Consider the following 18,348-nt stretch of genomic DNA (forward strand, 5'->3'; position numbering starts at 1 on the left):
TTCTTGCTGTGGAGCATGGGCTCTGGGTGCACGGGCTTCAGTAGCGGCGGCACGTGGGCTCAGTAGTTGTGCCTCACGGGCTCCAGAACACAGGCTCAGCAGCTGTGGCGCACAGGCCCAGCTGCTCCGCGGCACGTGGGATCCCCTCAGACCGGGGCTCGAACCCGCGTCACCTGCACTGGCAGGTGGATTCCCAACCACTGCGCCACCTGGGAAGCCCGTAGTTGTATGTTTTTAACCTCATGTATTTTGATGCTCTTGTTAGGTGCATGGGTGTTAAGTATTGTTATATATTCCCAAAGAACTGACTGCTTTATCATGATGTTATGCCCCTCTTTATCCCTCATAATTGTTTTTGGTTCTGAAGTCTGCTTTATCTAAAATTCATATAGGTACTCTAACTTTTAAAAATTAGTGTTAGATAGTTAACTTTCTTTACCCCTTTACTTTAACCTACTTTTATATATAATCTGTGTCTGTGTATTTAAAGTCAGTTTCTTGAATATAACATATAGTTGGGTCTTGTTTTCCTGATCCACTCTGACAATCTCTTTTTTACTTGGTATATTTAGATCATTCATACTTAAAGTAATTATTGATATAGTTGGATTAATATTTAACATGTCTAACTATTTTGTATTTGTTACATTTGTTTATTTTTTCTTTCCTTCTTTTTTGCCTTGTTTTTTTGACAGTTTTTTTTAAGAGAAGTTTTAAGTTAGCATCAAAATTGAGTGGACGGTACAGATATCCTACATTCCTTGCCCTCACATGCATAGCCTCCCTCATCAAATCAACACCAGAATGTACATTTGTTAACAGTTGATGAACCTACACTGACACATCATTACCGCCCAAAATCAATAGTTTATCATTATATTTGAACAGTTATCTATTAAATCAATTAAGAATAAGAAAAAAAAGATTTTATTTTACATTCATTTATTCCTTCTCTGATTGTCTTAGGCATTCAGGATGCTATAACAAAATGACACAGACTTAGTGGTTTATAAACAATACATATTTATTTCTCATAGTTCTAGTGGCTGGGAAGTCCAACAGATCCATAATCTGGTGAGAGCTCATTTCCTCTCTGATGGCCATTTTCTTACTGACAGGCTTTTCAACTTGTCCATGGTCACATGGCAGTTAAAAAATGGAGTAATATTTTCATGTAATCCAGGAGCCTGTATTGTTTCTTTTATGCTTTGAAGCTTCTCCAAATGAGCAGTAGAGACAAAACATTCAGAGGAGTGTGAGCTCTTTAAGCTGGAGTAATTATGGAGGTTTTGTGGAGAAGATGGACCTTTTTTCACCTTATGCTCACTAAAAGAAATAAATGGTTTCTTATTAAATAATTGGTTTGCAATTTCTTAATAACTAACAAAATTGAATGTGTCTTATGAATAATAAATAGTGACCATAAAATTAGATAACATTTATTGAGCACCTACTGTGTCAGCTACTCTTCTAAGTGCTTTCTATGTGTACCTTCATTTAATCTTCACAGTAACCCTGTGAGGAGCCATTTTATTACCCTTTCTTTACAGATATTAAGGCACAGAGAGGTTAAATAATTTGCCAAAGAATACACAGTGAGTAACTGGAAAACCTAGACAATTCAAATCCAGGCAAGATGTGTCAGATATGGTTACCTCATAACCATCTCCTATTATTTTGTTCCCTCTAATCATATCTTTGTCCATTAAAGACATGTGTTACATGTATTCATTTTACTCCCTTTATTCCCTGTGGATTTGTAAAACATTTCATAAGTTGAGAATATTATCATTTGTCCCTCATGTATGTGGAAAATATTTCCCTCAGTTTTCAATTTGTTTTAAATGTTGCTTATTTTTTACACTTAATGAATATTATTTTCCTAAACAGGTTTATTGAAATATAATTTATAAATATATAGAATATTTATCCTTATTTCTATGAGTTTTGACAAACGCATGCAGTCATGAAACCACCAGCACAATCAATATAGAACATTGCCATTACCCCCCAAAATATTCCTTGTGCCCTTTATACGTGACCTTACCCCTCATTCCCAGCCCCTGCAAAACTCTCATCTGTTTTCTGTCCTTTTAGTTTTATCTTTCCAAAATGCCATATAAATTGAATCATACAGTAGGTAGTCTTTTGATTCTGGCTGCTTTGACTCAGTATAATGCATTTGAGATTCATCTGAGTTGTGTGTCAGTGGTTGGTCCTTTTTATTTATTTTTTGCTAAGTAGTATTTCATTATATAAATGTACCACATTTTACCTATCCAGTCACCAGCTGAAAGGCAACTGGGTTATTTCTTGTGTTTGGTGATTACAAATAAAGCCACTATAAATACTTATGTTCAGGTTCTAATGTATACATATATTTTCACTTCCCTTAGGTAAACACCCAGGAGTGAGATTTCTGGGTTATACAATGAGTATATTTAATTTTATGAGAAATTGCCAAATTGTTTTCTAAAGTGGTTGTAGCATCTTGCACACCTGCCCACAATGTATGATTGTTCCATTTGTTCCACACCTTTGACAACACTTGGACTTTTTAATTTTGTTTTCTTGTTGTTGTGGTGGTGGTGGTTTTGCCATTCTAATAGAAGTGTAATGGTTTTAATTTGCATTTCCCTAATTACCAATGATGCTGAGCATTGTTTTTTTGTATGTATTTGCCATCTGTATATTTTCTTTGGTGAACCATCTTGTCATATTTTTTGCCCATTTTAAAAATTGAAATGTATGTTTTATTATTAAATTTGAAAGTTCTATATATAGTAGAGATAGATTCTTTATCAGATATGTATTTTGCAATATTTTCTCTCAGTCTGAGGCTTTCCTTTTCATATTTTTAACAGTATCTTTGGAAGGGCAGAAATTTTCAACTTTATTGAAGTCCATATATTAATTTTCTTTCATGACTTTTCAAGTATGATGTTAGGTGAAATTTTTTTATACTTGACCTTTATTAGGATGAATAAATTCCTTTTTAAAAATTTTATTGAGATATAATTGACATATAACATATTAGTTTCAAGTGTACAATTTTGCTTTAAAAGAACCAATTAATTACCTTTTACATATTATACAGCTAGGTTTATGTATCTTTTCTCTTGTGATTTATTCTAATACTTTTAGGCTTAGAAAACCTTTTTTCTTTTGCATTGACAAAATCGGATCAAAGTTTATTGTATTTTCTTCTACTTTTTTCTTTCTTTTACATCATGTACATTGTTTGTATGTATTTTAAAAATTACTTTGGAATTAATCTATCTTACATAGGATCTGTATTATCTTGCCCAAATAGCTATATCCTCATCCCAGGTCCATTTAGAGTTGGATTTTTTTTTTCCTTTCTAACATCAGTTTTGATCCCTTTCTTGGGTATGGCAAAAAATGACATAGAAATGAATTCATAGGCTGACTGCACCATATCAAAGTGGAAGCGAGTCAGGGAGCAGGGGCAGGGATGAGTTAGGGCCTCAGTATGTGAATTTAGGGTCATTAAAGGAAAGACTTTAGGTGATTATATAATGTAGAAACAATGGAGAATATAAATGTGTTTTTGCTGATAGAGATGGTCAATGCAATTTGTATTTTGAATTATTACATCATTCTACTTGTGCCTCTCTTTTATTTTATTTTTTTATTTAATTAATTTTTAAAATTAGAGTATAGTTGATTTACAATGTTGTGTTAGTTTCAAGTGTACAGCAAAGTGAGTCAGTTATACATATACATATATCCACTCTTTTTTAGATTCTATTCCTATATAGGTCGTTACAGAGTATTGAATAGTGTTCCCGGTGCTATACAGTAGGTCCTTATTACTTATCTATTTTATATGTAGTAGTGTGTATATGTCAATCCCAATCTCCCAATTTATCCCTCCCCTCCTTCACTCCTTAGTAACTGTAAGTTTGTTTTCTACATCTGTGACTCAATTTCTGTTTTGTAAATAGGTTCATTTGTACCCTTTTTTTAGATTCCACATATAAGTGATATCATATGATATTTGTCTTTTTCTGTCTGACTTACTTCACTCAGTATGACAATCTCTAGGTTCATCCATGTCACTGCAAATTACTTGTGCCTCCCTTCTAATACTTAACATCTACTATATTTTTAAAATTATTATTTTTAATTGAAGTATAGTTGATTTACAACATTGTGTTAGTTTCAGGTGTACAACAAAGTGTTTAATATATGTATATATAATATACACACACACATATATATTCTTTTTCAGATTATTTTACCATATAGGTTATTACAAAATATTCAGTATAGTTCCCTGTACTATACAGTAAGTCCTTATTTGTTATCTATTTTATATATAGTATTGTGTATAACATCTACTATATTTTAATAGTTATTTATGTTTATAATAGCAAACTGAGAACAGATACTCATTGGGTCTGGTTTACTCTTCTATCCATTTCAGAATATGTTTATGGTGATTTTCACAAGGTAGGCTGACATTAAGAGTAGAAGGAAGAAGAGAAATAAATGAAGGAAGGAGAAAGGAAGAAAGACAAATGGATAAAGGTAATATGAAAGGAAAATAACATGGTGAAAGGCAGGGAGTCTAAGATATGGAGGGAAAGGACAGGAAAGTATAGTTGAATGGTTTGAGTGTCTTTTGTGGCAATTGAGTACATGAACATCTCTCTACTTCTATAAACACATCTCTCTCCTTCGTTTAGAGTAGTTCCCACTCATACCACTTGGGGAAGTTAGTTTGGGAGAAGACTATAATAGTGAGTTAAACACCAAGCTAAGAGTCTTCAACTTCATCCTACAGTTGATGGAGAATTTTAAAAATTCTTTGAACACAAGAGCAATTTAGGCAAAATGGTGATTTTAGGTCTTGAATTAATTGGTTTTGAGGATGGAACAATGGAAAGCTTGGAAACAGGAAGACAATTTTGGCCTTTTTTATACCCAAAGCCTGACTTCCTCTTTTGGGCACAGAGCTAAGTTTCATTTCCCTCACATCTAGATAGGACCTTGTGACTGGTGGTCACCAATGGATAATGCATGGATGTGGTCATTTTCATTCTGAAGAAGCTAAGAGCAGATTTTTTTTTTTTTTTTGTGGTATGTGGGCCTCTCACTGTTGTGGCCTTTCCCGTTGCGGAGCACAGGCTCCGGACGTGCAGGCTCAGCGGCCATAGCTCACGGGCCCAGCCGCTCCACGGCACGTGGGATCCTCCCAGACCGGGGCACGAACCCGCGTCCCCTGCATCGGCAGGCGGACTCTCAACCTCTGCACCACCAGGGAAGCCCCAGATGTTTTTTTCTTCATGCTTTTGGTCTAAACTCTCAACTGCCAGCTTGTTGATGCCAGGATAACCACAAAACTACATATTGAAAATGGGGAAGCTACATAAAGAAGAAGATGGAAACCACAAAAGTCATCCCTTGGAGGAGAGCCACCCACCATGAAGTCATCTGTATTGGACTTTATGTGAATGAGAAATAAAAGTTTATGTTGTCAAATCACTGAGATTTAGGTGTTGCTTATTACAGCAGCTAGTGTAACCATTCTGACTAATTAAAGTCATTGTGACAGGGACAGTGTGTGGTGGTGAGGACGAGAAATGGAGTTTGAGCTCATAGATTGGAAAGAAAGACACAAATGGGTGAAGCATTACAGAGGAAAATGGCAGAAGAAGGAAGGATGAATTCAAGGTAAGCCTAAACTCCTGGAGGAAATTGTTAGCAGAAATAACAATGTCCAGAAAAAAAGACTGTCTTGGGGAAAAGAATATAACAACTTTTATTTTAGATGTATTGAGTCTCATATATTATAGTATATCTAAATGTAAATGCCTGACGAATTAAAAAACGAGTTGCAGAAGTAAACTGTGTGCACGTGTGTGTGCGTGCGTGTGTGTGTGAGAGAGAGCGAGAGAGGAGAAAGAGAGAGAAAGAAAGAAAGATTGAAAAAATAGGGGATGTAGGTCTCATAATAAAAAGGTAATAGTTAAAATGGGTTCAAACTTACGTAAAGAAAGGTAACTAACAAAATCAGTATTTGGGAGTGGATTTACTATTTAGTATGAACAATAGAATAGCAAGAAAAAGTCTTATCTTTGCCACTAATTGTATCTAAAATGACCTTGGCCAAGTTTCTTAACCTGTTTGAGTCTTAGTTTCCTCAAGAGGGGTTTGGAAAGGACTTGAAACAGGTCTTCCAATTAGAATCACCCATGGGCGTTTAAAAGTCCACATGGCTGTGTCCCCTTCTCAGACCCATTGAATCAGAGTATCCAAGGTGTGGGTAAGGCCAGCAGGAGGTCCTTCCATGTTAGCTATTTCACACCCTCAGTGGGGAGCTGGGCAGCTTACTCTTGAATTTCATTTATAACAACTTTTACAAGCACAGTGTTTTATTCATCTAGTTTAAAAGTTTCACCCTTGAGTTGTGGGTAGGCCTATTTTCAAGTCTATCTTTTGGTCAAGAAGCTTTCTGGAACCAGAAGGCTCCTTGCTAATGCCTCCATCTCAGCAAGGCAAGAAGTTACACTTAGCAACTAATAGGAGAGGACAGAAGGTACTTGTAATAGTTACCAGTGTGGACTCTGATGTCTGATTGCGGTCAAATCCCGACTGCTGCCTTTAAAAATTGTGTACCATTGAAAAGTTACTTAATTTCTCTGGGCCTTAGTTTTCCTACCTGTAAAATGAAACATGGTTAGAAAGTAACACATAGGATTGTTATGAGGATCAAATGAATTAATATATGCAAAGTGCTCAGACAGTGCTAGAACATATTAAGTGCTCCATAAAGGCTATTGTCATTATTATATCTATAGACTCAGAACTCCTGGGGACAGGAGACAAAGTAGAGGATAGAGTATAACACCTCTGTCTGTCCTAATATCTATAGGTGTGATTCTGGGGGAACTTTGGAGCCAGATATGGGAGAAAATTTGCAGACGTACTACAAAACTGTAATCTTTCTTGCTGTGGCTATCTTAGAAAGATTTAATAAGACAGCACGTTTTACAATCACCCCAGCTGAATAGCCAGGGTAGGGGAAGTCCAGTGAAGTAGGGTAACCCAAAATTGCCCAAATGTCTGCTTTTTAAAAGCCCTAATTTTTAAAATTGATTGATTAATTAATTAATTTATTTTTGGCTGCGTTAGGTCTTCACTGCTTTGCCCGGGCTTTCTCTAGTTGTGGCAAGCAGGGGCTACTCTTCGTTGCAGTGCGTAGGCTTCTCTTGCTGTGGAGCACGGGGTCTAGGTGCACGGGCTTCAGTAATTGTGGCTCATGGGCTCTAGAGCGCAGGCTCTGTAGTTGTGGCACAGGGGCTTAGTTGCTCTGCGGCATGTGGGATCTTACTGGACCAGGGCTCGAACCTGTGTCCCCTGCACTGGCAGGCAGATTCTTAGCCACTGTGCCACCAGGGAAGCCCCCATTGACTACTTTTATATTAAAAACCATGAACCACACATATATACACATATATATTAAACACAGAGACATAAATACATATTCAATATTTTTACAGCATTGGTGTTATAGGTAAACATGTGTTACGTGCTACTCTTTCTATGTTCTGTTACAGGTTCTTTGTACTACTGTTTAACATACCATATTTTAAGCATTTCCTATGTCATACAATGAGTTTTAAAGCATCATATACGTAATGGAACATAGTAATATGTTTATGTGCCATAATGTAAACATAAGCATATCACTCGGAACTTAATTGTTTCCAGTTAATTGATATACATCTTTTAAAAATAAATGCCATATACACTGTCACTTACTGTACCTCTGATTAATTTTTTTGATTGATTCTAATGGTAGAATTATTTCCTCAGGTAATGGTCATTTTTAGAGCTTATAAATATTGCAAATTGCTTTCTTTTATCAATATTACATTCTCCCAAGCAATACATATTTCCCTTTTGATTTATGCTTATCAACATAGAGTAAATTTTTGCCATGAAAATTGGATTCATATGAATATCTTCCAACTTGCCTTTTGTTTGTTTTTTTAATTTAATTTTTTATTTTATATTAGACTATACTTGATTTACAATGTGGTGTTAGTTTCAGGTATACAGCAAAGTGATTCAGTTATACATATACATATATCCATTCTTTCTCAGATTCTTTTCCCATATAGATTATTACAGAATATTGAGCAGTGTTCCCTGAGCTATACAATAGGTCCTTGCTGTTTATCTATTTTATACACAGTAGTTGTGTATATGTTAATCCCAAATTCCTAATTTATCCCTCCCCACCATGTTTCTCCTTTGGTCACCATAAGTTTGTAAAAGCCCTATTTTTAAAAAGCTGCTGGACGTCATTCCAGCTGTAGAACAAGAGCATCATTTATGTTATTGCTTTGCTTACTGTAATAATTTTCAATATTGAACAATTCTGCCATTTACAGGTACTATTTGCTTTTGTATTTCCCCACCTCTAAGTTCATGATTCCACCCTAATGCTAGCTAGCCATTTCTGATGTGGCATTATAAAAATTACTCGAATTAAACTGTATTCTCTCTATTTTTTAATCTGAGGATTGCTCAGTGCATTTCAAGGTAACGAGAGTTATATGTCATAGTTTTGATGGAGTTTTGGGCAAGGTTTAATGATAAATTCGGTTAATGATGTTAATTGGGTAGAGAGATCTCTGAGCCTTGCTCCTCATGGATCTCTGGAAATTGTCACCAACTGTAAATTGGAGGAGAAATAAAGTCATAAAGCCTCAAATCAGGGCCCCAGACACTGTCCTTGCCTCTAGTCCCATATCCATCCCTTGGGTGGAAGAATTCAACAAACAAGGCAGGGACGAAAAGGCATTGAGTGAGGGCTCAACTTAGGTCTTAAGGGCGGACTTTACCTTCAGGGGAGATTTAGGAATATTAGATATAAATGATGACAAGACGTTTGTGTAGAACAAGCGTCTTGTAATATTTTTAAAGGCGGACATTGAAATCTCAAATGCAACATAGAGCAGATAAGAGGGAATATTTACAGAGTAACCAAGTGGCAAATTTTTGCTAGTGAATAATGAACTTTGCTGATATCAGGTTATGTGGTTGGGTCTCAATCCCGATAAAGGAGTTTGCTGGGGTGTGTCAATGATATGGATATGGCTTTTTCCAAAGTGATCATTCTGGAAAGAGATTTCCACACCTTAAAGCCAATATAAAGGGTAGAAGTTGCATGGGCAGCCTCACTTTCTCCAGCAGCTTCTGCCTTTCAGGCAAAATGAAAATCCTTGTGAGTATTTGTTTACGTTTCTTTATATACTTCTGGTGGCTGCTTGCAGAGAATGCTCATATCCAATAAGCCTTGGCTTTCAGGGGTCTTAACACTGCATGCTTCTAAACTTCTGTGATTGAATTAATGCTGTCTTTGGCAGGAATAATGTTGAATATTAATTTGTCCATATTTATTTGTCCATTGTCTGTTTCTTGAGATGTTTACTAAAAAATTACAAAGAAAAAAAATGGAAATATCTAGGGAACTTTAATTTGTAATATTTTAGTAATAATTCCTTATTATGAACTTTGGAGGGAATGTAGCCATTTTAGGACAACCGTATTTACTATCTAAAGAAGTAGTCATTTAAAAATAACAATATCCATAATAATAATAATAATGGCAGCTGTCATTTCCCAAGTGTGTACTAGGCCCTATGCTAAACATTTGCATGAATCATTTCATCCATTCACTTAAACAATTCTATGAGCTGAGTAGTATTGCCCCATTCTATAGGTGAGAAGACTGAGGCACAGAGGAATGTGATTTCCCCAGGCCAGTAAATGTGGAATTTAGGCTTGAAATTTCCCCATCTTAGACCCCACTTACCGGAGCAATCATGGCAAAGTAATCCTGCCATGACCACTCCAGCTGATCCCAGCCCTGATCCCATTCTCCCATAGATCCACATTGCAGTACTCCATGGATGGTTAGTTGACTATGTTCTGATCCAGAATGGAACTCCTTCCCCCAGTCTCTATCCCTTATTCTCATTGAGCTATTGAAGGAGAAAGCAAAATAATACCTCCCCATAAGGTGTTAAAGACTGTCAGCTCAAAGAGTTGCCTCTCCCAAGGTATCTTGATTTTTTTAAGAGGATACCTAACCTTAAAACACAAACATGGAACAGTGGTATATTAATCATGGTGTTGGGTGAGTGGTTACTTGGGGGCAGGGGACACTTCCTGAGCTCTCTCTAATCACAGCACTAAGGTGGCTAGCCCTTCACCCACCTATTCAGACCTCTGTATTAGATCCATTAAACAGAATACATAGGAGTGTCAGAGGTTGTCCAGGAGTCTAGGTTGTCCCTCTGCAAGTAAGCAGGTTGGACAGCTGCATGTAGGTCCATGTTAGACATTCTACCCACAGTCACCAGGAGAAAAATGTTATTGGTGAGATGCAAAAGGAAGTAGGAAAATCCCACTGACAAGTCCTAAAAATATCTGCCTTCTCCTTCATCAGCAATTTCAATGACAGTGCAGTGCACTGTGATGTTCAGAAGAGAGAACACAAAACCGGGATCAGCATGTTGGATGAGTCTCTCATATAAGTGCAGCAAAATGTCAGCAGTGCCTCCATGTCAGTCTCACGGACTGCTGGCCTAACACTTGTCTGATGGTATCACTAAGGAGAATGTGGAGGTTTTCCTTGATGTCAGCCTCAAAAGTTAATCATGCCTCCAAGCATCGGATTTTCAAAGTTTGCTTTTAGGAATCTACTGTATTTCTATCACCCATGAATCCACTTAAATCTATCTTACTTTCTCAATCTCAAGGAATTAAGTAATTTTTTAAACCAAAAAACAAAACTTGACTCCTGTATACTAAAGCCAGTGTGAATACCACTAGGGTCCTCCCCTTCGTAAAAGGAGTCCTTCCTCACTGCTCACCTCCCCCAAGTTTTTTTTTTTTTTCTGGCATAAGAACTATGCTTTCTAGAAGGTTGTGTTGTTAGGAAGGGTTGGGAATTTGGTAACAAAGGTAGAACCTGTGTCTGAAAAATAGCATGAACCCAACAAATGCCTGTCAAATGAATGAATGTGTGTTTCACATTTTGGAAGTGGACTGTTGACCATCCATGACCTCCCACCAGTGTCTAAAGCATATGTTTTCTGTGATATTTGTGCTTGTCTTGTCCAATGTCACCTCATGTTCCCACCCTAAGTGACAGCCCTATTGTGAATAGATGTGACTGCTCGGTTTTTCAGGTGGTATTTCTGGTGGCACTGGCTATCTTTGGGACACAATCTCATGGACATGAGGTGAGTTGGTTCACTATAGACTTTATATCTTAGAGGTATTGGGAGAGGAAAAAGAAGATATGAGATAATCTGAAGGACAGTAGAGAGTCCACATGTCCTATGTGGGATGAAATTCCAGAAATAACCAATAACAGAAACAATGAAGTTGATTATTTCTTTCCAATCACAATACCTTAAAAAACGTACCCCATTGCTTTAAAATGTGGTTAATTTCATTTCTCCTGTAATGCCATTGCTTTGCCCATATATAATGCAGTGAACTATGAGGAAGACCTTTGCATTCTAATTTTAGCATGGGCTTTTGGTCTGGGATGCCAGTGGAGATGTTTCAAGGTTCAATCTCTTGTTTGAAGCAATAGAAGACTTTACTTTGCAGGGAGGGTTGCCTTTCAAATGCACATAGTTTATGAAAAACCATTATGTCTTTTGTCAATCTAGGTTTATAACATCATCAGCCCAACTGACAATGGTGGCCTTATTCAGGAGACAATGACAATTGACAATGAAAAAAATATCGCCGTGATTAATATCCATGCAGGATCATGCTCCTCTACCACGATTTTTGACTATAAACATGTAAGCAGCAATATTTTATATTCTTCAAGAATGGACTTCTAAAGGGTGGAGGGGCAGCCATTTATTGTGCATTTGAATTCCAGGATCTATCCTTGCAATTCTTTCACAATATCCTTACTTCTGCTTTTCCCTTTAAATAATCAAGCAATTGATTAAAAACCAATCAAACAAAACCATTTCTAATTTAAAAATGTGATGAGACAGGAAGCATACAAATTCGTTTGACCTTTTCAGGTGGAAAGCACAATCATATTGGCTAACTACAGGCTCAGAAAGTGCCTGGAAGGGTGACTAAAACCCAAGGCCAGGCATGGCACACAGGCTCTCAAAAATATTTGTCAAATGCCTGAATGAATGAAGTAGGGCTTCTAATACAAAAAAATTATGCAGACAAAGAACAATAATGAAGCAAGCAGTCACAAAGTAGCAGAAATCCAGAACGACTCTACACATTTGACTATGTATATGCAGTAAATCATACTGCTTCTGGAAGAATGAAAATATGTTAACTAAAAACATTAAACTATTTCCAAGTTTCACTTACTGGTATGAACAATAAATCTCAGGAAACTTATTCTGTCCTTGATTCATTTATTCATTTGTTTGTTTTCCATTTGTTCCACCTGGGTGATGAGCCTACTTTCACCTATGGAGAGAGCTATGCACTGTGTATATAAGTAGTCTGTAGTCCGTTGCACTGTACATTTGAATGTGACTTTCTTCTCCTTTTCTTATAGAAACCTCCTCACTCCCTCTGCCCCGCTGGTATTGGGAGTCCCATGACACTTTTGAAAGCATAGAGTCTTTGAAAGATATGCTTTACAAGGAAGTTGTGCTGAAATTCTTTTTAAGCAGATGTCAGGGAAATCACAAAAGTATCTTTAAAAAACAATAGCATGAGAATAGGTGAGAATTTGGTTAAAACCTCTTCCACTCTCATCAGGTTCGGCCTCAGTCAATTTTTGGATTTTAAGGACTGGCAATTTGTGAGAACTGAAAAATAGGAACTAGAAAGATTTATAATATTTGCACTCTTATAGGCTGTATAATTATTTGGAACTATGTACAGAAAATTCCACTCTGTATGAAGATTCCAGAAGGTTCCTTTTGGCTCCAAGGACCTCACCCTCCATTGTTCTTCCAATCCCAACTTCCTCCAACCCATCCTTATCCAGCCGGCTTGGGTCTGAGGTGGAGAAAAGATAGAAGATGGTAAAGGAGGGGAGGGGAGAATCAATGAAAATGTACGTGTGGTAGGTGAGGGGGTGTGGGTGTGTTGAGGAGAGCTTCTAAAGCATCACTGTCCAGTAGAACTTTCTGCAATGGTAGAAATGCTCTATATCTGCATTTTCCAATAGGGAAGCTACTAGCCACTTGTGGCTACTCAGCACTTGACATGTGTGACGGAGGAAGTACATTTTCAATTTTATTTAATTTGAATTTAAATTTAAATGGCCACAGGTGGCTGGTAAATAACATATTGGAAACCACAGTTCGAAAGAATACCGTATTTACTCCAAATTGAGGAAAGGGCAGAACAAAATCAATAGAAAGAGACAGAGAGCGGCTTCTTCTCAAGCTTTCAAACACCAAACTGTAGACCCAAAACATGAAAAGTGGGGCACACATCATGGGTTTACACAGATTCAGAGATAGAAATGACACGTGAAAAAGTAAAACGACTATGTAAAAGAAGTCGAATGGATAGAATTGACTGCAGCTTGAAAATATCACTACGCATGCTCAAGGCTTTCCGCAAGGCCGATCCTCACCAAGCTCAGAGCCCAGGGAACTGGGAGGGGCAGTAACTGTGCTCTTGCTGCTTCAGGGCTACATCGCCTCCAGGGTGCTCTCCCGAAGAGCCTGCTACATCCTGAAGATGAACCATAAGGCCATCCCTGCTCTGGACCAGCTCCAACGGTACATCTTTGAGAGGCAGGTAAGTCTGGGGTAACCCTAAGTATTCCCTGTTCTTGAGCCAGGGAATACTGGTGCCCACAGAGAAATGAAGAGGGTAAGGGAGAGGATCATAATATCATACCTTATTGTGGCTATGGTACCCTCCACTTTAAAGCATCTTCACATTTATTGATTTTAGAGCAGAATAAGTCTCTTATCTTGAGTTCCACCATACAGCTCCCAATACAAAAACTTACAATAAATTCCAGTGTCTTTGTAGAGAGGACTAAACATTCTCTTCTCAGAGCTAGGCTTTAAGAAATAGTGATTGGCAGAAAAAATGAGTGATGATATCCAATGACACAATGGTGCAAAGAAATACAGTATAGTGAGAATAAGCAAACACTGTGTGAGGCTAGGAATCTGAGGTTTATTTCTCCTTTTGTGTCTTTTCATCGGGCACAGGATTCACCCTCTCTGGGTTTCATTGTCACCAGCTGCAAAATAACATTGGTAATAATGAGGTTTCTCTACAGACCAAGTGGTCAAAAAGAGATGACATCTTGAGATTCCTGACCACCTCCTGTTTAATAATTCAAAAGAGAAAAAGTCACAATTAGGAATAAGTTACACCAGATTATGTCAATTTATTTCATCCTATTCCACTCCTACTGATCTAGGCTTTGAAAAACATGTTCTCCGACAAATACATCTGGGTCAAGTATAACCCACTGGAGTCTCTGATCACAGATGTGAAATGGTTCCTGTTTGGATCACCCATCAGGCAGCTCTGCGAACATGTCCCCTTGTACAATGGGGAAGTGGCTGAAAAGACATGTGAGTACCAATAAATCATTCCTTCACTAGATATTTTCTGACAGCTCCAATATGTCAGCCACTCTGCCAGGTGCTGTGTGAAATACAAATAAACATGAAACATGACTCAGTTTGCTTTACTTTGGGAATTAAATATCTACCATGTGTGGAAATAGTGCTAAATGTTAGGGAGAGGCAGAAATGAAAAAACTCTGCCTCCAAGGAACACATAGTCTGATGGAGAAGTTAGTGACTTAAGACAGAGGATGGAATAAAAAAGATTCCTGGGGACAAAGGAAAAGCTATTGGCTTCTCTAAAGTACAGCATGGTAACTCTAGTTAAGAATATGGTATTGCATACTTGAAAGTTGCTGAGAGTAGATATTAAGCATTCTTACCACACACACACACACACACACACACACACACACACACACAAGAGTTAATATGTTAACTACACAAGGTGATGGATGTGCTATCTTGAGCTTTTACAATGTATATGTATATCAAATTATCATGTTGTACACTTTAAATATATACAGATATACTTGTCAATTATTTCTCAAAAAAGTTCAAAAATAGTCTCAGGATCTAAGATTAAACTGGTCCAAGAAAGAGCAGGCAAAGTGGACTGACAGGGAATAAAAACTGATTCATTCAGGTAACATATGTCACTGCAGTCATTACTGGTATTTTTACACAAAATTGCTAAGTATGGCAGAGTGACAGCGTGAAAGAAAAGCTGGATCACAGATGGCAAAGGTAACAAGAGAAATTCCCCAGAGTAGTGGAAGGTAAAGAAGAAAAAAATTACATTTATTACCTTTCTATTGCCCAGAAAAAATTAAGATATTTTTACTTTTCATAAGGTCATTAGTACTTATAAGTAAAGGCATGCAGGCATGCCATTAATGCAGAATGTCATAGCATTAATCGAGTTGAGCCAGAGAGCACTTCCGGGAATTGTCAGTATATTTAAGCTAATATATTATTATTCTTTGCAATACAAGTATAGCTAAAATCTTGGGTAACATGAAATTACATGTACACCCCCTAGTCAAGACATTTACAAAAGGGCATTGGTTTGCTGAATTCTAGTAATTTCTTAATTCTCTTTCTTTAAAAATTTTTCCTCTTTTCAGATGATACTGATGCTGGAGACTGTGCAAAGACTGGGCTCCTGGGCATCTTGGGAATTTCCATCTGTAAAGAGCTTCACATTTAAGGCATCAGCCCACTGGTTTCATCTTTTCAGAGAAATACACGTTTCCACTCAACGGCCAAATTAAATTCTTTGTCAACATCCCAACTAATTTTGAGATTCAGTAGTAAAACATAAGTACTATATTTATAGATATCTGGGTGTTTTCTTTTCTTGTAAGCAGAAAAGGGAAGCCAAACAATGTTTATGTCAATATATAGAAGGAAAGAAATTGCCAGGATTTCAAGTAAAGTGTATAGTGTGAAAATTCCCAGGTAATATAGGTGAGTCACATACAGGCTGGTCAGCTATGTACAAGTCTTCAGCTTTGCATTTGACCCTTAGACCAGTTGCCCATCTGTCCAACCAACACACTGGGCAGCGTAGGTAGAGCAGGGCCTCAGGTGGCATTGACCTTCACCTAGTGAGGGGGATGGATTATTTATACCCTTATCAGACAACTTGACTGCTCAGGTGAAGAAAACTGTGCCCTCTGACAAAGCACCCAGCTTTGAGAGCCATTCACATACCTTTTAGCTCATCAAAGCAGTAGACTCAAACTTAATAAACACTATCATGATATATTTCATCCCACAGTGAGGAGAGAGAGAGAGAGAGGAACACACATCACCCAGAGAAAGATGCACATTGCTGAAAATCTTTACAGGAGTGAGGCCCTAACTGGGAATGTCAAGTCAATATATAGAAGGAAAACAATTTTTAATATTTCAAATAAATTGCATAATGTGGGCAAATTCCCAGATTGTATGGAGTAGTCAGCGAGTGCAAGTTCAGAGCAAAGAGGAACTACTTTAACAAGAATCTCTGTCTTCATCAACTGCTCCTATTCCTAACACTATACATCTACTCCTTAATAACCATTAGTACTGGGCTAGGTATGCTGGCAAAACTACAATAGTAAAGAAAGTTAAAATAACTGAGCTAAATTCTGGCAGGGGTGGCTGCAATTTATTATCTCATCTCACCATAAAAGGATAGGGATATTCCGGTCTTGGTTGAGTAGTTAGAACTAGATGCTTGAAGGGGGCCAGACTATCTTTTTCCACTCTAAACTCTCTTTCTCTCTATGTGTCTGCCTCAGGATCTGACACTGGCTTTCTCCATGGTGGTAAAACCAACATCACTCTGAGCCCCAAGGTCCCCATCTTCCTTGTGTCATCATCAGAAAGGAAAGGGACTCTTAGTTCTAATTTCAAATTAGCTTTAATTTAAAAATCTCTGGAAAGGAGCCTCACTGAATCATGTGGGTACACATTCTTACTCCTCTGGCTGGGGATGGTGGGAGTGGGGTAGGGGAAGGGTTGTAATTGGCAACTTCCTTTGGAGTTTACTGCTTAGAACTGTGTTATCCTTATTAGTTTTTATAATATTATTACCATTTTAAAAGCAGAAAATTTAAAAAGCAGAACTCAAAACAGAACTTTGAGTTCTGCTTTTTCCTAACTCTGCTTTCCTTAAATCAGTTGACCCTGCTCAGTTCTGGTGTCATGCTGAATACCTATTACAAGAAGCAGGTGGAATAGGCCAGGTACATGCCTAAGAGGAGTGAGTCCAAATGTAAGCTAAAAGGAAGCCGGGGCTCCATTAAACCTTCTCCAGAAAGGAGCCCTTTCTTAAGGGTTGGGGAGGGAAGATATTAATTCTGTTTTCATTTTTGTTTGCCTCAAGGTATTTCTAATTTCTCTTTTGACTTCTCTTTGACCCATGGTTAAGAGAGTGTGGTTTAATTTCCATGTACTTGTGAGTTTTTGTATTTTCCTTTTGTTATTGCCTTCTAGTTTTATTCCATTGTGGTTGGAAAAGATTGGGAAAGATACCTGGAATGATTTCATTCTTCTTAAATTTGTTAAGACTTGTTTTGTGGACTAACATATGATCTATCCTGGAGAATAGAATAGAATAGAATCCTGTTCCCTGTGCACTTGAGGAGAATGTGTATTCTGCAGCTGGTGGATGGAATGTTCTGTATATGTCTGTTAGGTTCATTTGGTCTATAGTGTAGTTCAAGCCTGCTGTTTCCTTATTGATATTCTGTCTGAATGATCTACCCATTATTAAAAGCGGCATATTTCAGTCCCCTAGTATTATTATATTGCTGTCTACTTCTCCCTTTAGATCAATCCATATTTGCTTTTTATGTTTAGGTGCTCTGACATTGAGTGCACATATATTTATAATTGTTATATCTTCTTGGTAAATTGAACTTTCTGTCATTATATCACAACCTTTTTTGTCTCTTGTGACAGTTTTTGACTTAAAGTCTATTTTGTCTGGTATAAGTATAGCTACTCCTGCTCTCTTTTGGTTCTCATTTACATTGAATATCTTTTTCCATACCTTCACTTTCAGCCTATGTGTGTCCTTAAATCGAAAGTGAGTCTCTTTTAGACAGCATAGTTGGATCTTATTCTTTATTCATTTAACCACTCTATATTTTTTGATTCGGTTATCAAATTTTCTAACCACAAGAAAGCATCAAGGATGCTAGAGGAGCATATCTCTCTAATAAAGCTGGCCCAAGAGAGCAGGCATGATCCAGAATATGAG

The 18,348-nt window shown here is 37.3% G+C and overlaps 1 protein-coding gene across 1 annotated transcript; it reads left to right on the top strand.

Annotated features, from left to right (window-relative positions):
• Positions 1–9,250: 9,250 nt before the first annotated feature.
• GKN2 (gastrokine 2) lies at positions 9,251–15,804 on the top strand (the record flags this gene model as incomplete). The annotated part of the gene is made up of 6 exons (XM_079720687.1): positions 9,251–9,262; positions 11,235–11,288; positions 11,727–11,864; positions 13,693–13,803; positions 14,444–14,600; positions 15,722–15,804. The coding sequence occupies 6 exons, from the start codon at positions 9,251–9,253 to the stop codon at positions 15,802–15,804; spliced, it is 555 nt and encodes a 184-aa protein (XP_079576813.1).
• Positions 15,805–18,348: the final 2,544 nt, after the last annotated feature.

This window comes from Hyperoodon ampullatus (genome assembly GCF_949752795.1).
Source record: "Hyperoodon ampullatus genome assembly, chromosome: 15".
Lineage (NCBI taxonomy): Eukaryota > Metazoa > Chordata > Mammalia > Artiodactyla > Ziphiidae > Hyperoodon > Hyperoodon ampullatus.